At 38.6% G+C, this 26,275-nt stretch overlaps 2 protein-coding genes across 3 annotated transcripts in view; one reads left to right on the forward strand and one right to left on the reverse strand.

Moving 5' to 3' along the window:
• The first annotated feature begins 708 nt into the window (after positions 1 to 708).
• Positions 709 to 12,119, forward strand: LOC100483144 (protein NipSnap homolog 3A). Of its 2 annotated transcripts, XM_034664217.1 has the most exons (7): positions 709 to 1,054; positions 1,888 to 2,134; positions 3,965 to 4,175; positions 5,881 to 6,036; positions 7,264 to 7,413; positions 11,127 to 11,213; positions 11,308 to 12,119. In XM_034664217.1, exons 2-7 carry the CDS (start codon positions 2,117 to 2,119, stop codon positions 11,382 to 11,384), a joined length of 699 nt encoding a protein of 232 aa, XP_034520108.1. In that variant the 5' UTR covers positions 709 to 1,054; positions 1,888 to 2,116; the 3' UTR covers positions 11,385 to 12,119. The 2 variants fall into 2 exon arrangements, with proteins under 2 accessions (XP_034520108.1, XP_034520107.1); XM_034664216.1 differs by lacking the exon at positions 1,888 to 2,134 and having other exon boundaries at positions 715 to 1,054.
• A 3,305-nt stretch (positions 12,120 to 15,424) lies between these two features.
• The window catches only part of ABCA1 (ATP binding cassette subfamily A member 1), a 141,227-nt gene continuing 130,376 nt past the window's right edge, over positions 15,425 to 26,275 (reverse strand). The window contains exons 46-48 of the mRNA XM_034665569.1: positions 20,511 to 20,603; positions 19,516 to 19,759; positions 15,425 to 18,871 (exon numbers count right to left, since the gene is read on the reverse strand). Coding sequence (XP_034521460.1) covers positions 18,731 to 18,871; positions 19,516 to 19,759; positions 20,511 to 20,603 — 478 coding nt within the window. The 3' untranslated portion in view covers positions 15,425 to 18,730. The remainder of the gene's footprint in view (positions 18,872 to 19,515; positions 19,760 to 20,510; positions 20,604 to 26,275) is intronic.

A 26,275-nucleotide genomic window follows, 5' to 3' on the forward strand; every position in this document is an offset into this window, starting at 1 on the left:
ATATGTAATGTAATTGGTTATAAAATGTAAACATTAATATACTGTAAATTAATAATGTGACAATTTTTAATGTACCCATTATCAGATGAGGAAGGGAAGATTATTTTGAGGGAGTGGTATGTAAGAGACCTAAATCCTCATTTACCTAAATCCTCATTTTCCAAGCAACAGATACTATCTATAACTGAAAATACCAAGACACACCAGAAAAAGCCTGTAATTTACAGAAAGAGAAGAAAGCATTAGACGAAGTAAGTGGAAAATGCTGAAAATAGTTATTCTGGGCACCAATAATCAGGGATACGGAGGACAAAATCCGAGGTCTGCTGGTATGCTTTTTTAAGGCTTACAAAACTATTTTACTTTTTAATACTTAGTTCGATGTCCCCATTCCAATGAGCTCCTGAAAAATACAATTTCAATCATTATTAGATGCCTTACGAGGTCATCCTTGGGTGGCGATTAGAGAAAGAGGATGCACTTCATGAGGAAAAGTGAAGGCTCCCTAGTCTTTACGTAAATCACCCCAACTGAAGATTAACCACGGCAAAAACCTCCACGATTTTAAATGCACAGCATTACGCGTGTACGCATCTTACTCCCTTAAAAGGACAAACACACGCATTCTGCACACGAACTCTTAAGAACTGTTGCGCAAGAGCGCGTGGAGACAAGGTGATGGGCTCAGAAAAGTGTAACAGGAACGGTCTCCGCCTTCAGCCAATCCCGATGTCCCCTCTGACGTTTGGGTAGGAATGGCTGAGGAAACAACCGAGGACCAAAGAGCACGTGCCGCCGAACGCGCCCGGGACTGGGCCACGGAGGACGCGAGCCGTCCTTCTCGGCACCAGAGGCGGAGCTGACGCCGCCGAGTCCCGCCCCAGTCTGCGTCCGCCAGTAGTCCAGTCGCTGCTCTTTTCCAGGCCGGTTAACCCGAACGGGAGGAATTTAAAAGTACCGGCTGGCTGTCCTTCCTAGTGCTCGAAGCCGCGCCATGCTCGCTCTCCGAAGCGGCCTGACTAGGGGTTTGGCTGCGCGGACGCTCGCGCCTCAGGTACCGGCCACCAAGAAGTGCCCAAGCTCTGCCCTGGGGGAGGGGAGCGGGCGTCAGCGAAGACCGGGACGGGCGGGGGGAGGGGGGGGCCTCGCGGCCCCGCGCATGCGCTACCCGGCTTGCTCGCCTAGACGCGAGTGCCGCGCATGCGCCTAGCCGGTTCGCGCGCCGAGGTTATTCTAGTACCAGTGCGGGTCCCAGACCTGGTACTGAGCTGGGGCTTTCTGGGATGCGTGGGTGGGAGGGTGTCACCAGTCGGGGAGGGTGCGCTGGCCAGTGTCGCCTCCCGGCCAGCTCGTGAGCAACCGTCAACGGACTTCTATGGCCCAGGTGCCAGGCGGCCCTGAGGACAGTCCTGAAGCTCTGGCTGCTCGGTATTTGCTTCCCAGCCCCGCTGCGTTCGCCAAGTTGGGGCCAGTGCCAGCTGCTTGCCGGTCGAGCCTTTCCTATTGATTTGTCCTTTGACAAGCCACCGCCCCCTCCAGCCCGAAGGTAGAGGAGAAACGAATAGGTCAACCAGCCGCTGGCGAAAGGACCGGCCTCCCCGAGTTTTAACGAAATGTGCACAACTTGGGAGCGTTTTGCAGAGAACCTTAAAGAGGAGGGCAAGGCCCTGGTGGTGGAGCGTCCTGCCCAGCTGCCATCGTGCGGGCGGTGTCCAAGCCACGGGGGGCCAGGAAACTCGTAGCAAACATGATGATAACTTCATTTAATCTTAGATGAGAAATGTACATAATAGATTTTTGTGATTCAACCTTAACTGTCGGGACCTGGCCTATTCTGTGAATCTACAGATTTCTTTGATATGTAGGTTTGCACTTCTTTTCTCAAAGGGTATAAACAGAAGGGGATGAACCAACTCTAGAGACTGACTTTCTGCTGAAGGCTGAGGAACCAATGATGGCCCATTCACCCAAGATTAGCAATAGAGTCTTTAATCTTTCCTGATTCTCACTCTACTGGGGCAGGACCAAAAGTTATCCCTTACAACTTTATTCTGAACTTTGATTATTGAATGTCAGCCAGTTCTCATAAGTGAATCGGAAGTCGGTGCTGTGGAAAATGAGCCCTTATTTGGAGGTAAGGGAGCCTAGAACACTCATGAATCCTACCCCCGAATAGTTGTAGTTTCTGCTCTTAAGAAAAATCAACTCCCCCTAAGCATACTCACTTATCTCACTGCTGTTATCCTTTCCGTGGGCTTTTCCCTCTTATTGTTTATTCTTTGTTTCCAAATACAAATTCCCTTGGGGCACCTGGGTGGCTCAGCCATTAAGCGTCTGCCTTTGGCTCAGGGCGTGATCCCAGCGTTCTGGGATCCAGCCTCTAGGATCCAGCCTCGCATCAGGCCCCTCCGCTGGGAGCCTGCTTCTTCCTCTCCCACTCCCCCTGCCTGTGTTCCCTCTCTCGCTGTCTGTCTCTCTGTCAAAGAAATAAATAAATCTTAAAAAAATATATACAATTTCCCTGAAAAACGACTTAAAAGCAATTGTTATAAATACTACACTGTTCCGTTTTCTGATATATTTTATTTATACTACTTTTTAAACTATAATACTAGGCAGTTGTTTATTTAGATAACATTCTCATATTAAAATTTGGTTAAAATGACACAAAAAGCATGTCCAGCAAAAAAAGAACTATCTGCAATAGTTTTTGGAGGACTGTTTGCTTCCCAAGTAAGCTTAGACACTTGGGCAGTAGGAACCTAACTCAGGAGACATGAATGGAATGAACTCAAATAGATAATTATAATTATATTATACACAAATGAAATACATAGACAGTTGTGTGTTTTAACCTAAATTATGTCAGATAAAGAAGACTCCTGATTTCATTTGACGTACCAGGTAGTCAGATAAGTCCAAAATTTGTCAATAGCTTTGTACCAACTGTTGGTAATTCTGATTAATAAACTTCATGAAACTAAAATAAAGAAATAAATAAATAAGCTTCATGAAACTGGCACATGATAACCAAACCTACAGTAAGAAGAATTTGTAGGTGAAAATGCCATAGGACTGTGTGGGTGTGAATGTACACACATGCACACATATATACACAGAAGATAATCTCTGGCAGGGTATTTCCTATCTAAGTTCATTCAGATTTGGAAGACTAAATTAGAAGAAAACTTTATATAGGTAGCATATAACTAATACAGCAAGAACTAATGGTTCTTAAGGGATATTTTCATCAATCTGGTAAAATTGGATGGATTAAATGCCCTTCTTCACATTGCATCTGTAATTAAACCTAATAATAATTCAGACAATTCTAACTCGTTGACTTTTTTCCTTTATAGCGTTCATACAGTCCCCCACCATGTTCTAATGCAGTTGGATAGATTTTATAAGAGTCCATTCCTATCTTTTACCAGTGATCTACTTTGGATTTGGGAAATACTTTGACCTAAATAGCAATTTTTATTTTTAAGAAAAACCTAAAAGGGAGTTTTTCACTAGTAATAACACATTTCCATTTTGCTTGCCAAAACACGTGCATATTTTATAAAGTTCACTTAAATGCGTGTCTGCAACATTTTTAGTATTGACTAAGAATGGAATATTGGCTAAATAAGGGAAGACATCTGCAAGTTTATTAGAATCCTAGATGTAGTTCTTGAGTAAAGGACTCTTAAGACCCCAGTGCCTTCTTATGATTAAATTTCATGAAAAAGTGGCTAACAGTGGATCCCTGCTAAGAAGCAGTAACTATATATTCAGCATACTTAAGACTAGTTATATTTATTGACATTTCTCTAAACGAACGTTGGAGAGATCACAAAAGAAGTACAAATGTGGATTATGAGTCTAATGTGTGCCCTTTGTTTCTAGATTCATATTTGGTTGTAACAGTATTATAAACCCTAACTTCCCAAAATATTTAAATTTGCCTTTCTCTCTTCAGGTCTGCTCATCTTTTGCTACAGGCCCCAGACAATACGATGGAACTTTCTATGAATTTCGTACTTATTGCCTTAAGCCCTCAAAGATGAATGAGTTTCTGGAAAATGCTAAGAAATACATGCACCTTCGGACTGCATACTCTGAATTGGTTGGATTCTGGAGTGTAGAGTTTGGAGGTCAAATGAATAAAGTGTTTCATATTTGGAAATATGGTATGATTTTTCCAGCTTCAGGATTCAGTATAGATTTTCATTGTTAAATGTTATCTGATGCTTAGCTCTAGGATCTAGATTAGTATAAATACCCACAGGTTAAAATAAACTTTTAAAAAGGGAAACAACAAAAAAAATGAATTCAGTGATTCCTACTCCCAGTGGTATACTTAACAACCCTTTGCCCAAATCCTTATGTTACCATAAATGGGCAAGTGTGGCATCTCCTATTTCAAATCATAAAATTGTGAACTAGACTTTATACAGTGGTTTGTCATAAAGATGATTTATGAAAAAAATTAAAGCAGTGATTGCAAGAGCCCAAGTAGGTTAATATCATAAGGGAAGGGAGAGTTGTTTTTTCTTATTGTTGAAGCTATGCCTGGATATCAGGATTTTAGTAGAAAATTCAGGTATGTAGGGACTTTAGAGTAGTAAAGGTTGCTGGGGATGATAGTTAACTTCTAGGCCTCACCCAACTCTGAGATTTAATAATTTGTTATGTTGAGAAAGTCATTTTTGTGTCATTTGTACATTCCAGGGTTTCAGGAAATTCATTGTCATTGTGCTGTTCTAGGGAAGTAAAGGCAATCAAAGTTCTCCCCATATTAAAGTTGATTGACAGGTTGCACAAATCCCTAGGATGGTTGCCACTCCAGTGTCTAATCCTTGTGAAGTCTACATCAGGACTTGATGAAATCCAGAGAATTTCAATACCTTCATTTAGTGTTTGATCATGAGTGTCAAAGTTAATAGTCATGAAGTACTTTAATATGAAAAGTGTTCATTCCATTTTTAACATGACCCGAGTTTAGGGGTTTCCCCTATTGCATAGAATAAACCCCATTAAAACACAATTTATGCTTTAATGTGCCACCAGCTGACTCAGGTCCCATTAAAAAAAATCACTAGTAAAGTCCTGGTATAACTCACTTAAGCTCTAAGTTCCCCAATATAAACCATACAAAGCTCCTTTACCATTAGTCTTAATGAGATCCTAGTAGTAAATATAGTACTAGGCCTAAATGTTTAGTAAATTTTTAAATAACAAACAAGAGAAATAAATACTGGGTAAAAAGAATGGTGATAATAAGAAAGAGAAATAGCCCTCTTTCTTTGGATGCTGTTCAAAGAAGAGCCTTAAAAAGTGCATCTTCCTATCATGTATGTCAAATTTAATTCAGAGTGTACCTTGACCTGAACACTCACCACCACTGAAGAAAAACAGTCTTTCTCTAAACGGGCACTATAATTTAAATGCCTCAAATAATAAGAATAATTAATATATATTGAGTGCTGTCTAGGGGCCAAACACTGCTCAAAACCACTCTCACGTACTAATTCATTTAATCTTCAAAACAACCCTACAGGGAGATACTATATCATTATCCCCATTTCACAGAGTAAGAAATGGGCACAGAAAGATTCAGTAACTTAACCGAAGCCACACAACTACCTACTAAATGGTAGAGTCGATAAACCCCACTACATGACATTAGCATTAGCTGTTTACATTTCTACTCCCCTTTTAGACCATGAGAAACTCGAGGACAGATGTCACATCTATTTATGTTGATTGCTCCAGTGATAGAACAGTGTCCTTATTGTGGACTCAATGAACATTTGCTGAATTGAATGAAATCCAAAAAAAGGTATAGGTGATTTTAAATTGTTTTTATTTTTCTTACTCCTTTTTGTCCCCTAGATAATTTTGCTCATCGAACTGAAGTTCGGAAAGCTGTGGCCAAAGATAAGGAATGGCGACAAATCCTCATTTCAAACCTGGCTCTCATAGATGAACAAGAGAATGAGATTACTTACCTCGTGCCATGGTGCAAGTTAGAAAAGCCTGCAAAAGAAGGTAAGTCCTTCCCTCTTAGTTACTTTGAACTTTGATGGAGAAAATGCTAAAGATTTCAAGCTATAAAAACTTAACTTCCAGGGGTGCCTGGGTGGTTTAGTCGGATGAGTATCCGACTCCCGATCTCAGCTCAGGTCTTGATCCCAGGGTTGTGAATTTGGCCCCCCCCCATTATACAGATGAATGAATATTAGATCTTTGCATATTAAAACAATGAGCATTGTATGATGAAGGTTTTTTTTTTCCAATTTGGATAAGCTCTTAAAATTGAGGCATAAATATAAAAAGTTGACATGGGGAGTAAAGGTTGAAATTAAAAATACCAAACTATGACATCACTGGCTGTATCGTTTGTTCCTATCAGAAATGGAATCCTGTAGGGGGAAATTATATAAATAAAAAGTATTTCCTCTCAAAATTGGAAAGAAGAAGAAATACAGGAGATCAGAAAATGCTTTTCTTATTCATCTTACCTGAAAGTGCAGATTCCAGTAGTTCAAAAATCCTAGTCCTACTATAATTGCTCAATATTTGTTTTTTGTTTTTTTTTTAAATATTTTATTTATTTATTCAACAGAGACAGAGACAGCCAGCGAGAGAGGGAACACAAGCAGGGGGAGTGGGAGAGGAAAGCAGGCTCATAGCAGAGGAGCCTGATGTGGGGCTCGATCCCATAACGCCGGGATCACGCCCTGAGCCGAAGGCAGACGCTCAACCGCTGTGCCACCCAGGCGCCCCCAATATTTGTTTTATTGACAAAATTTGTAGATTAAAAATATTTCACGGGCACCTGGGTGGCTCAGGTGGTTAAACGTCTGCCTTCAGCTCAGGTCATGAAGTTCAGGTCCTGGGATTGAGCCCCACGTCAGCCACCCAGCTCAGCGGGGAGTCTGCTTCTTCCTGACCCTCTGCCTCTCCCCCTGCTTGTGTGCTCTCTCTCTTGAATAAATAAAATCTTTAAAAAAAAGTATTTCAGATAATAGCTTGATATATCTTCCCTTTTTTGTTGTTCTGTATAAGCTTCACAACGGATCCTTAAGCTTGGACAAGGACTTTCTAAACATAAAAGCAAGGAAAGCTAGTGCCGTAATTCATAAATATGTCTACGTAAACATGTACATGTCCACACCTGTGTATGTAGATCAGCCTTCCAGTGCTACCAGACTAACCTGATTAGAAATTTCTTGAATATCGTTTGTAAAATAATTATTTTTCTCCCTACTCTAGGAGTCTATGAACTGGCTATTTTTCAGATGAAGCCAGGTGGGCCAGCTCTGTGGGGTGATGCATTTAAAAGGGCAATTAATGCCCATGTGGATCTAGGCTACTCAAAACTAGTTGGAGTTTTCCACACAGAATATGGAGCACTCAACAGAGGTATTGTGGTCTATTTCTTCTATGCAATTGCCAAGTATACTGGTTAGCTATTAAGTTTCTTGGGTCCTTTTGTCTCTTTTTTCCATTATGGCATATAGTTAAATTTTTATTGCCAAATTTTTGGGTTTTTTGTAATTTTAAGGGTTGAAAAAAACCTGATTTATATCTTACTTGTTTGGAACAACAAATTTTTTTCAAATGTTAAAATGTCATGCTTTCCATGACACATCAAAGTGATAAAAAACTGCAAAGAGCCTCAAGAAAATATCTGTTCTTTCATCTTTTTTTCCTTTAAATATACTTTTATTGACTTTTTAAAATAACATTACTTGGAGTAGAGAGATTGTCTTAAATGAAAAAGTAATACATATTTTTACACATATTAAAGAGATGGACATGCCTTAAGAGGGGAAAATATTTGCCCTTACTTAGAGATAATACTGTTAACAATTTGGTCTTTATATGTCATATATAGATATAGATATGTCATATGTCATTCATATATATGTGTATGTGTATAAATATATATTTGTGTGCACACATTCATATATATGAGTGACATAGGAATAAGAAAATCAAAATGTTATTTAATATCTATACATGTTAGAAATAATGCATTTGCATGATTAATAATGACCTCTTAACACTTCAGTGTGGGTATACACAGCATACAGGTAAATATACACGCCTGAATTTGTTTATTTAAGTAACCTCTGCACCCAACGTGGGGCTTGAACTCACAACCCTGAGATCAAGAGTCGTATGCTCCACCAACTGAGCTAGGCATGTGCCCCCTGAATTTATTTTATTTTTTTATTTTTATTTTTTTAAGATTTTATTTATTCAACAGAGAGAGAGACAGCCAGTGAGAGAGGGAACACAAGCAGGGGGAGTGGGAGAAGAAGAAGCAGGCTCATAGCGGAGGAGCCTGATGTGGGGGCTCGATCCCGTAATGCCGGGATCACGCCCTGAGCCGAAGGCAGACGCTTAACTGCTGTGCCACCCAGGCGCCCCTATTTTATTTTTTTAAAGATTTTATTTATTTATTTGACAGAGAGACAGACAGACAGCAAGGAGGGAACACAAGCAGGGGGAGTGGGAGAGGAAGAAGCAGGCCCTCATCAGGGAGCCTGATGTGGGGCTCGATCCCAGAACACCGGGATCACGCCCTGAGCCGAAGGCGGACACTTAACAACTGAGCCATCCAGGCGCCCCATGAATTTATTTTTAAAACATCTATTTGGGGCATTTAACTTTTAAAGTTGAATGTTACTGCAGTCAGAATTTCAGAGAGTGTTTTATGGCAAACTCTTAAAAATGTATGTAAAGTTCATCTGGAAGGATAAATGACTAAGAATAGCTAATAAAATATTTGAAAGACTCATCATATTGATTTCCCTCCTTAACTTCCTATTTAATGTCCAGTGGACATCTCAAACTTGACACACTCAAAGCCGAGCTCCTGATCTCTACACAGAAATTTAACTTCTAGCAATATATCCTAAGGAAATAATCAGAATATAACAGGAAAATGTATTTTTAAGTTGGAAAATATATCAAGAGGAGAAAAACTATGAAACTTAGATGTCTATCGCATACCATATACTAAACTGGAATCCAAATGGATTATAGATTTTAGTGTAGACAAAAAGAAGTTATAGAATTACTAAAATAAAATATAAGTGTACAAAATAAAATATAAATGTTTAATAATATGGATGAGAACTATATTTCTTAGCCAAAAAACAGATGAAACAATGAAGGAAAAGAAAATCAATTGATGATCTTGTTTTTAAAAGTCTCTATCTTTCTGCCTTCCCCAAAACACCATAAATGAATTTCAAAAGCAATAAGAAAAATGAAGATTTATGCAAAGGTAGATATATACATGACTACTAAATATACATAAATTAAAGAAGATACAGATTAAGACAATAATGAGATATCATTTTTACCTAATGAAGACATACTTATATAGATACAGTATTTGATAGGTTGAAAAAAAAAAGTACTCATATGATATATAGGGTTCATACTGTGTTAATCTTTTCCCTACCCACAATTTGGCAATATAAATAAAAAGCTTTGATTTTTAAATTATTTTTGCCATTATACTAGGAAATATGCATAGGTGTATAATGTGTTAGGTTATATAGGAAAGAAGTTTGAAAGGATGTAAATGATATTAATGATGATATTAATGTTTATTAAGTCTTTTTTGTAATGGACATGTATAACTTTTATATGAAAAAACTACTGAAAACGCGTGTACACTTTTTAATCTTAAATTCATTCTCAGCATAGGAGAATAGTAATATGCTGAGTATAAACAGGACATAATTTCTGGAGGACAGTGTATAATCTGTACGCTGTACGTATAGAAGTATATACAAAATACTCTTTGGTTCTCTCAGTTTAAATTTCGGGAGTTCATATTGAGGAAATAATCAGATACAAACTGCCTGGCTTTAAATCCCAGCTCCATCACTTACTATCTTTGTGACTTCACATGAGTTAACTTCACCTTACGGTGCCTTATCTTGCTCATCGATAAGATAATGATAATAATACCCTAAGATTATTGTGAAAATTAAATGAGTTAATACATGCACAACTCTTGTGAAAATTAAATGAGTTAATACATGCACAACTCTTAGAACCAGGCCTGGCATATAGTAAGCACCCCAAAAATGTTAGTAGTAGTTGTCTTTGACATTGTTATTATTATAGCTACACATGCAGCTGCTGCTCTAAGGAAGTTTATGTCAACATTGTTTACAATAAGGAAATGTTGGAAACAATGTGGTTATGACCCTATGTAATGTGTATATAATATACTTGTAACACACAGATGTACATCATCTAGGTCCTGGACCTTATATAGCATATACACTGTGTGTATATAAATATGTAAACATACAAAAACACGTATATACATAAATATAGAGATACACTAAAACAGAAAAGTGGTTATTTTAGGGTGGTAGGATTAGAAATGATTCCTGCTTTCTGTTTATCCGCATTTTCCAAAATCTATACAACTAATGTACATTACCTTGAATTATTAAAAAAAATCTCAGTATTTGTAGAACCCTGAAATATTTTGAATAATATAAATAATCACCAATAAGGGGTTGGAATAAAAAAGTCACAAGAAGGAATTCACACAGTCATTAAAAATTAAGGTTACTGTCATGGAAAATAAGCATCGTTGATTTTTAAAAACACTACTAAGCATAATATACAGTAAGACCCTAATCTGACTTTACTCATTTTTTAAAGGAAATACACTAAATATTAGTAGAGGTTTTCTCTGGGTTGTTAAAAATTATGCTTTTTTTCTTTGTATCATCAAAATTTTCAGTAGTAAACACTTTTTTTTATAATCTTGCTTTTTTAAAAAATAAAGTAAAACATAGTAGGAAGTCCTAAAACTTGGGTCTAGCCTTGATTGTGTCTTTAGTGGTGTTACTTACTTTTTCTTTCCAGCCTTCCTTTTTTTCATCTATAAAACCAGCTTGATTAATTAATTTATAATCCCAAATCTCTGACCCCCTCGGAAATCTTACTACTAACATACTTAATTTTACCTTTTGGATATTTGCCATTTTGATTTAAAGAACAAGACTTAATGTTTCTGATTAACTTTTCTGTATTTCTTACTAGTAGTAACGCCATAGTCTTTAGAAGCTATTTTTGGTTTATTTCTGCAGTTCATGTTCTTTGGTGGAATGAGAGTGCAGACAGTCGTGCAGCTGGGAGACATCAGTCTCACGAGGATCCCAGGGTTGTGGCGGCTGGTAAGCTATTTGACTAGGCATGAAGTATTTGTACAACAAATTTGATTCAGCCAATAACTTTATATGTCTTTTTATGAAATGTTTGTTTTTCCAGTTCGGGAGAGTGTCAATTACCTCGTGTCTCAGCAGAATATGTTTCTGATTCCGACACCATTTTCACCTTTGAAATAGTTTTCCACTGAAATACGAAGCATTGCATTAACTGCCATAAGATGTGCCTTCTAATGGTGCTTAAATTCTCCTAAGAGATTCTCACTTGTCTTTAAAGAAGGTGGTAAGTTAATTTTCTGTGTCTCTGCAATTCTAAAGCCACCTCTATCCTTCCTTCCTCTGTTTCCTCTCCACCTCAGGAAATAGTTCTGTTCATTTTCCCCTTGGCATTTCAGTGTCTGTTACGCATTAGAAATAGTTGCTACTACTTGATGATCTTGATTTTTCATTGGTTTCAGAATATCTCTTATATTCTGTTTTGACAACCCTCTGCTTTTATAGCATTTTCTTCTATTCAAATGATTTTACATTTTGTACCTGATGTTTTTAAATTATATATAATGTCTATCTTTTCATGGCTCTTTTTTCTGAGATTTAAATTTTTCTTTCATTCAGTAAAGTTTTGTGATCAAATGGGATTCTAAGACCAAATATATTTCTTTACCTCGGCAAAGTACAGTGTCACCTGTATTAATTATGGTTTTCATATTAATTATGAGTCAAATTTAGAAGATAATGTAATTAGGTCTCTGCTAAAAACTTCAGAAGACTTGTTTTTTGTGCTGAAATCTGTTCATTTATAGTTAATTTTTCTTCGTTTTGGATCACTAACAAAGATACTTGGGACAGCTATTTGTTTTAAAGAGATCTTTATGGTTACAAGAATGGTTTCCTGAATAAAAGCCTACATACCCATTCTGCAGGTTTTTTTGTGTTTTTTTTTTTATACTGTCTTCTCTAGAGCCATTACTGTGTTGCTATAGGGTAGTGACACAGTAACAATTTAACAACTTTATTGTAAATGTTACGTTACATCAAGAAGATAACATAATAATAATCCCAGAAAGTTTTCAGTACCACCACAGATCCTAGGGCTTTTCTTGAAACACCTGTAATTTCCATTTTAGTTGAGTGCATCTGCCTTCTAAAGCTAGGTTTGGTACTTCTGAGCTCTCGATAGTCTATATTTAGAGCTGTATTATTTTGTGTTCTAAACATATTGTGAGTATAAAAATAGTAAATCAAGAATTAGCTGTCTTAAGGGAAACTTGTAAAACAAAGTACAGTGTGAGACTCCAGATAGAGGAAATATCTGAAGGATTAAAAAAAAAAAAAACCCAAAATTGAAAAGTGAGATAGGTGCAGCCTATGCTATTAACAGACAAAAATCCAAATGAAGGCTTTGTGATCCAGCTACTGTCATGTTTTCTGCTCCGCCCGAAAGCAGAGCTCTCAGGAGAGTTATGTATATTCCCCATCTTTACCTCTTACTCCTCCCTCAACCTGATTCTTGTCTACTGAAATGACTCTTTTCAAGGTCACCAAGGACCTCTCTCTTACCAAATTCAATCGTTTTCTCTGCCTTCTCTCTTGCTTATCTTCTCAGCAGTGCTGGACACAACTGACCACGTCTGCCTTCCTCAAACACTTGATTCTGAGCTTCAATATATGGCATCATACTCAAATTTTCCTCCTCCACTGGCCAGTCCCTCTCTTCCCTCTGCTGGCTTCTCCTCTAAATGGGTAGGATCTCAGGGCTCAGGAATGTTCTCTATCTTCATTCTCTCTAGGTTAGCCCATTTAGCCCGAAGGCTTAAATACCACCTATGTGCGAATGACTCACACATTTTTATCTTCTTTCGCATCACTGTTGCTGAGCACTAGACTGAAGTATCAGTGGCCCTTTTAACACAACCATCGATGTAGTTTGGGTCACTAACTAGAAGTCACCTTGATAGCTCTTTCCCTCAACCCCTACATGGAGCTTGTTGGCAGTTCCTGTTGGCTCCGTCTCTAAAATAGATCCTGAACATTATTATTCCTCTCTCTGTCTGTTGCTACACCCTTGCCCAATCCACCAACATCTTTTACCCTCCCTACTGTCCCTTCTCCCCATACAGCCGGCATTCTTTCTGAAACAGTGATTACATCAAACCACTACCTTGTTTGTTTAAAACTCTCCAGTGTCTCCTCATGGCACTAACAATGAAATCCAGATACCTTACCATGGCCTGCGAAGCCCTACACGTTCTGGTTTCTGCCCCTTACACCACTCCAGAGATACTGGAATTCTCTCCCTCCTTCCCCNAAAACTCTCCAGTGTCTCCTCATGGCACTAACAATGAAATCCAGATACCTTACCATGGCCTGTGAAGCCCTACACGTTCTGGTTTCTGCCCCTTACACCACTCCAGAGATACTGGAATTCTCTCCCTCCTTCCCCAACCTACCAAGCTTTTTCCCACTTGGGGCTTTTGCACCAGATGTTCTTTCTTCCAGGAATGTTCTCTCTGCCCACCTTCAAATGTTGGCTCCTGCTTATTTGATCAGATCTGAGCTCAAATGTCACTCCTCAGATGGCCGACTCTGACTCGTCTCCATCATTATCTCATTACCATGGTTCATTTTCTTCTTAGCACTTACTGTGGTCTCAATTTATTATGTGTTTGTCTGCACATCCTTTGTGAATGTGAGTATGATTTCGCCACTAAAATTTAAGTTCATTAGAGGACTTCGGTCTTCAACACTGCATCCCCAGAACCTAGGAAAGTATATGGCGCACAACAGAGTTCAATAAATATTTAAATTATCGTACGAGGATGCCAGACAGATTTTACAAGGGCATTTGTAACTGATACTCAACTGCACCCGAAAGAACCCTCTGCCACTCTAGTAGCAGCTTAACTTTTAGCAAGTTCTTCATCCACTGGGCCACAGTTCACTCCCACCTCAAATGGTACTAATGACCTCTCGGGGCAGATAGTTGACTGGGGATTAAATGAAGTGCCTGACCCCACAGAAGAACACTTGAAAAAGGTAGCTCATTTTCCCTTCTACTTTTTCAGATTTCATATATGCATTAACATTTCAAAGGTTCCAAGGTTTTTTTGAGCCTACAAATGTTTATATAGGCTCTTCTCTAGATAGAAGAAGGTTTTCCTCCAGACTCATGGGTGACTTACATGATTATCTAAATGACTTGCCTTTTCATCTTTCAGTAGCTTTCTTCTTTCGATTGTCATTTTTCACAAAGAAACAGTTTTCCATCATTTCATTATAGTTGCTGTAATGTGAACTTTAAGAGGGAAAAACACAGCTGCGATGCTGACCCCGAGTGGTCAAGAAGGCTCACTCACAAACCGAGATCCTTCCTCCTCACGCAGTGGGATGCGCGCCTTAGCAGAAGACCACTCACTACCTGTTGTCAGGGCCGTTAGAGGAGGCCCCACACGGGAGCCGCGACTCTGCTGTGCTGCGTACGAGGGGCTGTTTGATGGAGGTTCTTGGAGATAAGCAGACAGCCTTCCTGAGACTTTGCTAGTGAGCTGTGAAACTCACATCCACATGTCTCATCACAGCCCCACAGAACCCTGGCTTTGGACTGCACAGCACTTCTTACCGGAGAAAGGGAAGGCACCTTCGATGTTCCTCTACTTCTTCCACTTGTCCTGCGTGCTCACCCAGGCCGCCACGCCCAGCACACCTTGCCGAGACACTTGCCACACTCTGTCCTTGTATTTTCAGTTGAACAAACAAGACATCTGAAGGCGGCCTTTGTAGCTTCAATACCAAATAAAACAGTGAGGTTTTTATCAACAGACTTAGCTATTTTCAGAGATCTCTACAGCTTCAAAAATCAATAAGCTGAATACATTTTACCTAAAAACCTCTTTAACTTAATATTATTTACTGTCTTAACTGAATNGAGTATTTTCAGAGATCTCTGCAGCTTCAAAATCAATAAGCTGAATACATTTTACCTAAAAACCTCTTTAACTTAATATTATTTACTGTCTTAACTGAATTATGAAAGTGTAAACACCCTTTATCTCCAAGTATTGCCCTCAGTTCTCTTTTGTAACAGGACACTTAGCCTTCTCTAAAATTTCTACTCTTGAGTCAAAGGGCTTCCCACTACAAGTGGATGCTTCTTACTTTCCTAATGGCTTTACAAGCGTTAACAGTAGGTGGTGCTACGAATGCACAGAAATAAATTTGCATAGAACGGCAGAACTGTCACAGCTTTATTTTGTGACCCATTACAACATAGAAATGCCTTTTTTAATACTTCATATAAAGTTATTGACATACAAAATTTTTTTTCTTTTTTTTTTCCTTTTAATGAAAATGATTTAACTTAGAAATCTATTGTGAAACTTTTGTCTAGTTTTGCAATTCTCAGATATTCCAGTGCAAAAATAGATCCCATTAGAGACAGCATAAAGTGCTTGGAATGAAGAGCCAATGATAAAGAAAAAGCACAAAAACATAGCTTCATCCTAGGGTATAAGAAGAGAGAATACTTAATCCTTATGGAAATAGAAACATTCTATAAAAGGGATGCCACAATTTTGAAGAGAATTAGAGCTATATTACTATAGTACTATATTATTACTAGTAAATAGTAACAAGGGTACAAATTAATTTCTCAGTATCAAAGTGGTTCAGTATTATATATGACACATGGCTCTTTGGATAAAAAAATTTACCTGATATATACAACCACGAGAAGAAAACAGACAAATCCCTTTCGTCAATGATTACTATACAGTGGATGAAAGATGTGCAACATTTAATCGCCACAATGCACACGCTTTCAGTACAGATACTGAAATACAGTAGTTTGAGGTTTGGCTGTTTTTTAACAATGCGCTGTGCTGGATGTTTACGTATAAAGGGCTTTGTGATTGTTTTCTTTTGTATTTTTCATATTCACAGTTGTTAATTAAGTTTCCAAGGTGTTCAACAGAAGCAAAAGCAGCAACTTTTGAACACTTTTTTTTTTTTGAAAATTTTTGAAACTCACATACTTACATTTCCACAGGGAATATACAGAAATTTTACTTGAGAGTTGGTAAAAATTTCTACTATAATTAGGTTTACACAGGAAAATGTAAAAGATTACTATCTGGATAGTCTAAAAAGTAACAATGAAGTCAGTGTGTAGCTATAGATTGTTTCTAGCTTCAGAAGAGATCCTTGTAAATCTATATTGAAATTTTTTTTCTTTTTCAAAACAGTTCACAGTGTCTTTTGATTTTTTAAAATATGGCCTTGAAGTCAGAGTAATTAAAGCCAGGAGCTGCTCACTGATTTAATAAAATAGAGAATTAGAACATGATTCTAAGTGAAATGGGAAAACTAACAAAAGTTGGATTTTGAAAAATATTAAATAAGCAGAAACTAAATTACTCTGTGAATTTTATATCATTAAAGATACCACAAAATCTAATGACCTCATCATGCCAACAGTTACTGGAAATGGGCCTTCATTACTTATTATTTTAGAAAATATTGGCATTAATTTCTAAGTCATTTTCTTTTTCCAAACAAGTTATGTGATAACATTCTGTAAATTTTTAAAAATATAGATTTGAAATAGATCAGAAATCTTACACCTTTAGAGTTAATATTTAAATTTTAGAAAAAGATATTAGTAATGACATTGAGAGATGGCTTGAATTTCAGCCAATAGTACTTCCCTCGTATTTTTGTTATCTCAAGACAGATCACATTAAGCATTAGTGAAATAATATTTTTGTGTTTATTGACTAAAAAAATAAGACTGGGTTAGAAGAGTCAAATATATTTCATGTGGGGGCATTGGCTCTTTTTATTTTTTTCATGAGAATTTCAGGACTGAAGAGATGAAAAATTTGAGATTGTCAGAATGGGCTAAGATCTTCAAAGCCAAGTATTTGACAGTACCAAATATACCATAAGCACAAGTTGTGTTATTCAAAAAGTTTTGAAGCTAGTGATCTTTTTTGTGAAAGTATTCATTGTTTAACATTGTGACCCTTAAGACAAACTTTTTTGGCTTTTGCACTGTTGCTATTAAAAAAAAAAAAAAAAGGCTGCCCAGTATTCTTTCACTGGGATCCCACAACCACAACAACAAAACAACCTATATTTGTAAACCTGTTAGCTGAATAACATGGCACAGGATATCTACTGAGACTTAATTTCTCCCCACCCACATCCATACATATTCAATTCAGCTAAAATATACACTCAAAAAATACTTGATTAACCAACTGAGATTAAGAGTATTTTAAGTGATCTTAAACTCAAATATAATGTCATGAGATCTTGACCACCACATTGTTTTCCAGTCACCAGGCACTAGTCAGAGGATCCATCTGCAAGCTTCCGTGAGAAATAAAGCTAGTGAAGCAGTGCGGCCTTACCCCTCTACACCACGGCTTCTACAAAGAGGCCATTCCAAGGATTCACAAGTCACTGACAGACCTTAAGATTTCAAACAACATTCAAGGTACAAAGATTTTTGTCAAAATACAACTCCATCCTTTCAGTATTCTAGATTACTTTTAAAAAGCCAGAAATAACACTACACTCGTGTAAAACAGGAAGATCTTGAGATGCAATGTACCGTGTTAGCAGACAACCAGGACACAGGCCTCCCTAGGTTTGATTAAGCCCTCTCTTTAATCCCATGACCTGGCCTCAGCAGCTGGCAGCCTCAACAGTTTGGCGGCTCTTTGTGCTTACCAGGAGCTAAGTATATTTGAAGAGTCCCAGAAGAAAATGGCCCTGGAGACCCATGGCTCCAAGCAAGGGACAACCTAAAAATGGAACCAAGTCCACCTGTCTTGAGCCACCCACACTTTCACATTAGGGGCCCCACCAGAGCAGTTCATCAAAGAGGGAAACAATGCAGGGCTTTCCCCGTCCAGGGCACCATTTTGTCAACTGATAACGATGCTGACGGACTCTGAAGCAGAACAGCTGTTGCAAAAGTGTGCATGACACACCACGGTCCTTCAGGCTTTCTGAGCGACTTGGCACTAGTAATTCTAGCACACTCATTGCCAGCAATGGATGTGTCGCCGGGAAACCAGTCTCCTGGCATGGCACGGCTTAATGAATGAAGATGTACATGCTTTTTGATTTTGATAAATAATCACTGGCCATGATTACTTGATTAATTATTGTTGCAACCCCAGTGAGAATACAAAGGAACAACAACAACAAAAAAGCGTGATTTCAAACCCATATGTCCACTGGGTTTCATACTAGAGTTTCACATAGGTCTAAGGTAATAAACTAAATTCAAGTCTTTTTCACTTGAGAGCCATACGAGACATAGGCTACAAAGGCACTGCCCCTGTAATGGAATTTTGTTTTCATTGCATTGAATTGCATTGCATTGAATAGTAGCAGTACAGTATCCAGTTTACTTCTTCCCACAAAAACGTCCAGCTCTTGCTTTTGGAACACTTCACATGGTGCAAAGGAAGGGCTAGTTCCTCCCTTCTTTTAGTCACCTGTATGAACAGTCTTCTTCATACATAACTTTCTTTCACTTTCTCATCCTGGAGAAAAGATGTGAGAACTGCAACATCGACTACTGTCTGGTTTTTGTGTAATGACAAGTCCTTTAAGTGGTCATCATCACTTTGGTCCTTGGCGAAGTTTACAAATACCTGTCAGAAGAAAGATGGACCTTTATAAATACCTCTCTACTTGCTCTTTCTTTATTCTAGTTGCATTTTTCACCATGTGGACATTAAGTCAAGGAGGAGAATACAAGCTTGCCTAAGTACATCAAGAAACTGTTAGGGAAAGGGGATACTTGGAAAAAGCATTTGCCATTTAAAAACTGAGCTGCTCTATTGCCCCTCAAATTACCAACTGCTCAGTCATCTAGTTTGATTCACACAGGCCTGATTTAAAGGGAAGAGAGACAAAACTAACATTTACTGAATAACTACCAAGTGCCAGAATCCGGTTGGTACTTGATGTTATCCAATTTAAATGGGACAAGACACCTGGGAAAATGTCTGGCACGTGGTAGGTACTCAGAAAATGATAGTTACTGTGCTTATTATTATAACCTATTCTCACAATAACCCTCTAAAGTAGATAGACTCATTTCCTTTTACATGTCCACAGTGGTTTAGTAAAAAGCATAGCTTGTGGTAAATCAGAAATTCAAGCTCAGTCAGTCAAAAGTGCTCTAGCCTCAACAGTTTGGCGGCTCATAATGGGACCCATAATGGGAGTCGGGGAGAGGGATCAGGAATCTTCACCCTGAAAAGTCAATCTGGTTTTGACATTCAATGCTTACTTGGTCAAGTGTTGTCTGAGAAACAGAGTAGTCTTCTATGTGGAGTCTCTTCTTGCTCTGGGAAAGGATGCTGAATATCCTGGCCAGAGAGGACAGTGAGGATGGAAGCTGGTACTGGAGCATGTTCCGGTGCTTCTCCTTGAGGACACTGCCTGGAAAGGCAAGTCCAAAGAACTCCTGCACAGGCTTCAGGTCAGGGTTGGACCCTGCTATTCGTACCACGATTGTATAACCATCCCCAAATCTGAAGGCAGAAAAAACAAAAAAATCGATGAAAGATCCCCAGGAAACTTTTCAAAATAATATGTAGCCCTACCCCACTGGTGCTGTGAAAAAGGAAGCTCCCCAACAGACCCAGACATGAGGGTCTGAGAGAAGGAACCGGTTACCATTTACTGAGCATCTATTCTAGGTGACAGGCCACGCTGTGTGCCTCAGACGCGTGATTCCACTGAATCCTCCCCTTGCCACATGAAGTCTGACAGATGTTACAGAGAAACTGAAGCCCAGGGAGTTAGCCACTTGCCCAAGATATAGAGCTCTTAAGTGGCAGGGCCACGATGTAGACTTGTTTGTGTTTGACTCCAAAGCCTATATGCTCTAACCACACTGACGTGTGTCAAATTCCCCATTCCATTTGTTTAGCAAAGCCAGAATGCAGATACTCCAGGATACAGACTCTCAGAAAAGTTAAGTAATTTGTCCAAGGGCACACACCAGGAAAAGGTAAAGAGCGAATTCAAATGAAGCTCTGTTCGACTTCAAAGCCCTCACTTTTTNAAAGTTAAGTAATTTGTCCAAGGGCACACACCAGGAAAAGGTAAAGAGCGAATTCAAATGAAGCTCTGTTCGACTTCAAAGCCCTCACTTTTTCCACTATACCATTTTGTTCAGTTTGTTTCCCTGTAATTTAGAGCCACCATTTATATGCTCACAAAAAGAATAAACACAAGTGTTCTCAGGAGGTGTTATCCCAAAGAAATTATCTTTGTTACCTATTTTTCAGATGTTGGACACTGCCAAGACACCTGAACCTCCCATTGACCATAATTGCCATCCTAGTGCAAAGAGCTTCACATTCTTCCATACTGTGGGAAAACAGAGATTTTTGTTTTAGAAAGATGTTCCTCTAACATCCGAACATCATATGACATCTGGAATTTCAAAGAAATAGATTCCCAGCTTCCTAGGGCATAACTGCCTCCTATTAAAAATACACGAAGATGTAGGGACAACGCTGTTACTGCTGTGCTGTTTACACTTGTAAAAAAAAAAAAAAGTTGGAAACAGTCCAGATATCTACAAAAAAGAGGAACAGTTAAATAAATTAGGGTATTTCCTATTGGAATACTGTCTACTCAGAGCTATAAGAAATGATGACACATCTAAATGTACTGACTTGAAATAATGTTCACAAAATATTAAGTGATGTAATGTTCCATGATTCATTACATCAATAACTAAGGATATACTGTATGGTGACTAACATAACATAATAAAAATTATTATAAAAAATATTAAGTGAAAAAGAACAGTATATGTACAAAACTTGCATTTTTGCTTGTAAAAATAGATTTGTATAGAAAAACTGCAAAGATATAGAGCCCAAAGACAGCAATGGTTGTCTGCTAGCATTTCAGGTTAATTATCACTTTTTCTCTTTGCCTTTCTGTATTTTTTAATTTTTATACAATGATCACATTACTACTTGGAAAATCTTAAATATACACAACACAGATGCCAAGCCAAGTCTCCACTACTGACCTATGAGATGTAAGCACTACTGATCTGCCTTCCTTGACAATACTTAGGGCACAATTCCACAAGAATCGCCGGGCTTTGGGGTCCATGCCTGTGGTAGGTTCATCCTGTAATTAGAATAAAATAAGTCCTATTATTTGTTGAAAACACATCAAATTTAGATTTGTTTTTAAATGCAGAAGCATCTTTGAAATAGCCTAAATTTCAACTTACCATTCTAGTTATTTCTTGACAGACCAAAGAACCAGACCTCAACTGAATACTTGTTTGTAACCAGTTCACTCTTACCAGTGTGTCACTGAAGTAGGAAACTCAAATTTTTTATAAAATTTCTCCAAATGAATAGAAAGGGAAAGGAAAAAGCTATTTAGTTTCAATCATCTTTTCATGACTGACAAGTATACACTAAAAATTCTTTTTGTGTGAAATCTCTATTAAAGTCCATATAAGGTTTGGGTAAAATTACTTTTCTTCTTTTTTTATTCTAGCTCATTACAGCTTAGCCTGTTATATTGTACTTGCTCATCTTAGAGAAACAAATTGCAAATCCAAAAGGTCAGATAACATTAAAGCCTTAACCCAAGGCTTCTTCCTGTAATAATTTCAAAGCAGAAGAAAAAGGGTCAAGGGGCTCCTGTTCAGTTTAATTTTCTGTTTTCCATCTATCTGTATGTAAGGAACTATGACCCAGGTGCCACCCTGGAGATCTTGAAGCTGTGTCCACAATCTCCATCTTCAGGAGATGAACACATAGATGGTCAGAAAGAATGTTCCAGAGAAAGGTCAAATCACATACCCAAGACTCAGCCAGGTTCTCCAACATCAGACAAACAAACCCCTGGAGCGTCTCTCCTTTGGAGTCTCCTTTGGAGGACATGGAAAAGCCACCCCAACGTGTATCAACAAGAATAAAGGAACTTCCCTATGGTTTTCTAAGGCTGTTCTGCTGTTCCTGGTCAGAGGAAGGTTGGTTTGCCATTACCCAAGCCAGTCCGGTAATATCCCTGGGCATACAGGACTTCAGAAAAGTGATGTTTTCCATTCAGGCCCAAACAAGAGTTCTCCATTCACGGTCCTACTCACCAGAAACACTACAGGGGGCCCGCCAATCAGAGCCATGGCCGTTGAGAGCTTGCGCTTGTTGCCTCCGCTATAGTTACCAGCGTACTTTTCTCCATACTTTACGAGGCCCAGTTTCCGAATTGCCCATTCACCAACCTAGAGTAATAAAAAGCACCTTGACTTTTGTCTGGTTTATCATGCTTTCTTACACTTGTATATGATTCTTTAAAGAGCAGGACTAGGAAAATTCTTTTCACTGAGTAGATTCTATAATAGCAAGTGCCAAGGAACCAAAAAGCGGGGGGAAAGGACTCGTGGGGGTGGGCACAGCACTTCCTCTCTGCTCTCCAGCACGTGTCTGTCCACTCACACCTGCCCCCCCAACCACCACCAACACGGACTCCCACTCTGCAAAGTAGGTGCAAACAGCCAGCATTTCATATTGCTGCATCCATATGTAAAAAGAGCCTGAAGCCATTGGTCATTTGTGAAAGTCAAAGCCATAAAGTATACTGTGGGCCTGCCGAAGGGGGCAGGCTGGCTTCTGGTGCCCACCGTACCTTGCCAACTTCTTTCTCTGGGACTCCTCTCAAGAGGGCAAAGAATTCCACGTGCTCTCTTCCGGTCAGCAGCTCTGTGATGGCATCAAACTGAGGGCAATAGCCCATGTTCTGATGGACTTCATGGATGTCTGACAAGATACTGCAAAGGAAAAACTGGTCAGGTTTTAAGAATTTAGAGAGACTCTGATCGGACAGTCTTGTCTCATGTTCCTATAAAGTGTGCTTGCACATGACAAAAATAACTAGTGAGCACACTTGCTGTAGCTTGAAGGAACCATCTTTCTGCCCCCAGAGGCCAGGCCCTTCTGGCAGTCAGGGTTCCCGCCTCTGTCCTGCTTTCTGCTTGCACCTGGCTCTTCCAACCCCTTAGTCGGCAGGCTCAGTCCCATTTCAAGACTCCTAAGTCCATCCCAACTGCAGCTCTAACTCTACTGACAATCTCACGCACACAATCCTGGGACATTAACACTAAGTCTCCATTCCAGACTTGACCCTGTGATACAGTCATATGTACCAAGTACTCTGTTACTCCAAAGTCTCCCTAATGGTCATTCAGACCCTGAGGTGACCCAGCAAATCTGGGTGTGACCTCCCTCCCTCTGCTGTTTGCTGCCCATACATCAGCCACAACATGGTCCAGACCCTCTGGTCTCACTATTTACCCAACCTAGGCACCCTCCTGGTTTTTAAGGGTTTTATTTTGGGGATTTTTTTGTTTTGTTTTGTTTTTGTTTTTGATCACAGTCTCTCTGAAAATCTGGTGACCAAAAAATATATCTACAGACACAGCTTTAATTATATTGGTGGAAGCAGCTTTTGGGCTCTATGAAGCCAATCTCAGGTTAAGAACCCTTGATGTGGGAGATGCTCAGTGTCCCATTGAGTCCGATGGCTGCACATCAGCCACCTCTGGACAGCGTTTGACCTTTGCTTGGCCTTTTAGCAGTTTCATTCCCCTCTGCCTATCTGTTTCATACTCCCAGGTCCAGCCTTTTCCAGAGTTATGACTGAGATCCCCACAGACACTGTGCTGGCCCTCACAGCAACATTGCCCCAGGCAGCTCTTACAACTGGTCTCTGTGATAAACCTTAGTTTGAGCCAGTTATTGCTCCCATTGCTTTATATCCCAGGAGCCTGGTGGCAGGAACAAGCCTGGGGAAGCAGACGCACAATCTTAGGCCCACTATTCCAGAATTTCTGTTCTCTTAAACTTTCTCTACCCTGCTACTGAAAATACTGGTAAGAGACAAAAGAGGGGACCCATCACTCTTTTCAATTTTATGGCTAGTGGCCCCCTATTATTTCTAAGTTGTGAGTCATCACTCATTAGTGAGTTACAAAATTAATTTAGTGGATTATGATCAGATTTTTTTTAAGATATCCCTGTTTATGTGATTTTGTGTATTTCCAAGGTTGAAAGGTAAATTTATTTGCTACTATGGGTCATGGTCAGAAAAGTTCAAAAGCTACTGTCTTACAACACCTCTCCATATAAAAAGCCCACAGAAGCCCCACATTTCATTTTTAGAGTACTCAAGGGTAACATTGCCTAATAGGTCTCTAAAGTGGAGGTGTACCCCCTAGTGACTGTGCATTCTCAGATAATGGCCTCGTGGCCTCCATAATTGATACATCCTTTAGGGAGGGCAATTTGGCAAGTACACACCCTTTAACCTTGCAGAAATTTTCCCTGAGGAAATAAAAGACAAATACAAGGACATGTTTACATAGTCAAAAACAGAAACTAATAAATGTCTAGCAATAAGGAATGGATTAAATAAACTGCAGGTAAGTGTACACAGGGGGACTGCAGGCAGCCATGCAAAGTCTACATCTTAGAATATGCAACCCATTGAGAAATAGCCATACTAGACTCATTAACAATGAACTAATTTCAAAAATCTAGATACAGTATGATCTCAATTTTATAATACATTTATATGTGCAAAACAGAGAGTCTGGGGTGGTGGGAATGTTCTAAAACTGGATTGTGGTGATGAGTGCACAGCCTTGTAAATCAACTACAAATCACTAGAAACCATTGTACTCTTAAGACAAAGTAAACTATATGTGATGTAAAACTATACCTGAATAAAGCTGTTAAAAAAAGAGAGAGAGGGAGACTGGGAGGAAAAAATGTAAATAGTAGTAATCTCTAGGTAGTGGGATTATGGGTGATTTTTATTTTTGTTTTTACACTTTATATATTTCAATATTTTTATAAACATTTTATATAGTACTGTTATAATCATAAAATTAAAAATATATTCATTTAAATAAAGTTAAAAAAAAGTCTTTGTGGCAAAATACATGTTTTTTCTCACCTATTTTTGTTAAGGAAAGCATCTCCTCTGGTAACAGTGGTATCTCCAGTTAACATCTTGAATGTTGATGATTTCCCAGCCCCATTAACTCCCAGAAGCCCAAAGCACTGAAAAAGATTGGGTAAGCTGTTTAAGCAAACTACTACAAATCTGAATATAAATGACCCTTATAAAATAGTCACCTCAGCTTAGTTTTTAGATAAGGTGATTCTAAAACATTCTTAAGTATCAATGAAGAGTCAAATTTTGGAGGGTTTTAAGAACTTCTATAGATATTTAAACATTTTATAATGAGACATACTGAGCATATTTGTAAATATTACTGGAGTTGTCAGGGTGAAGCCAAAGTTAATGTGTAAAAAACAGTAATGAAAGCCAACCAGTCACATTTCACCATCTAATTTGGCTAAAGGGCATAAAAGAACACAAATATGAAAAAGAAAAGAAAAAAACCTACTTAAAAAAATCTATTTGAATTTCATCATTATTTTAGATGGACCACAAAGACACATTTTGGATGTACATTCTTTTTTTAAATTGCCTGAGATTATCCAAAATTGTTGCTTTTTGACATATGGGGTCCCCCCCATCTTCTCAATGACTGATTGCTCCACATAGGCTTAAATATAGAAGGCTTTAAAAACTACTTTCAACCCTTATAGATGTTGTCATTTGATTGGGTAGATAATCTGAATTAAGAGGGACAAATACAGTGTAGACTGTGCCTTTACCTCGCCAGGAGGAATGCCCACGCAAATCCTGTCAACAGCAGGCTTCCTCTTTCTTCTATATATCTGCAACCAACAAAATGCAAAAATTCAAGAGCCATAGTAAATCACAACTATCCCAAGCGACCGTGGAAGAGGGAATTATAACCCAAACAGCCCATGAAGCAAGGCTCATCAATAAAACTAAGTCACATATCTGATAGAGCCATGGTCTGTCTCTGTGTCAACCAGCTTCTCAATGACTCGAAAGCTTAAAATAAAAGTGAATTTCTTTTTATTTTTAATCTAATATCAACCTTTTTTATGGAGAAATTAATATTT

This window comes from Ailuropoda melanoleuca, chromosome 7, assembly GCF_002007445.2.
Source record: "Ailuropoda melanoleuca isolate Jingjing chromosome 7, ASM200744v2, whole genome shotgun sequence".
NCBI lineage: Eukaryota > Metazoa > Chordata > Mammalia > Carnivora > Ursidae > Ailuropoda > Ailuropoda melanoleuca.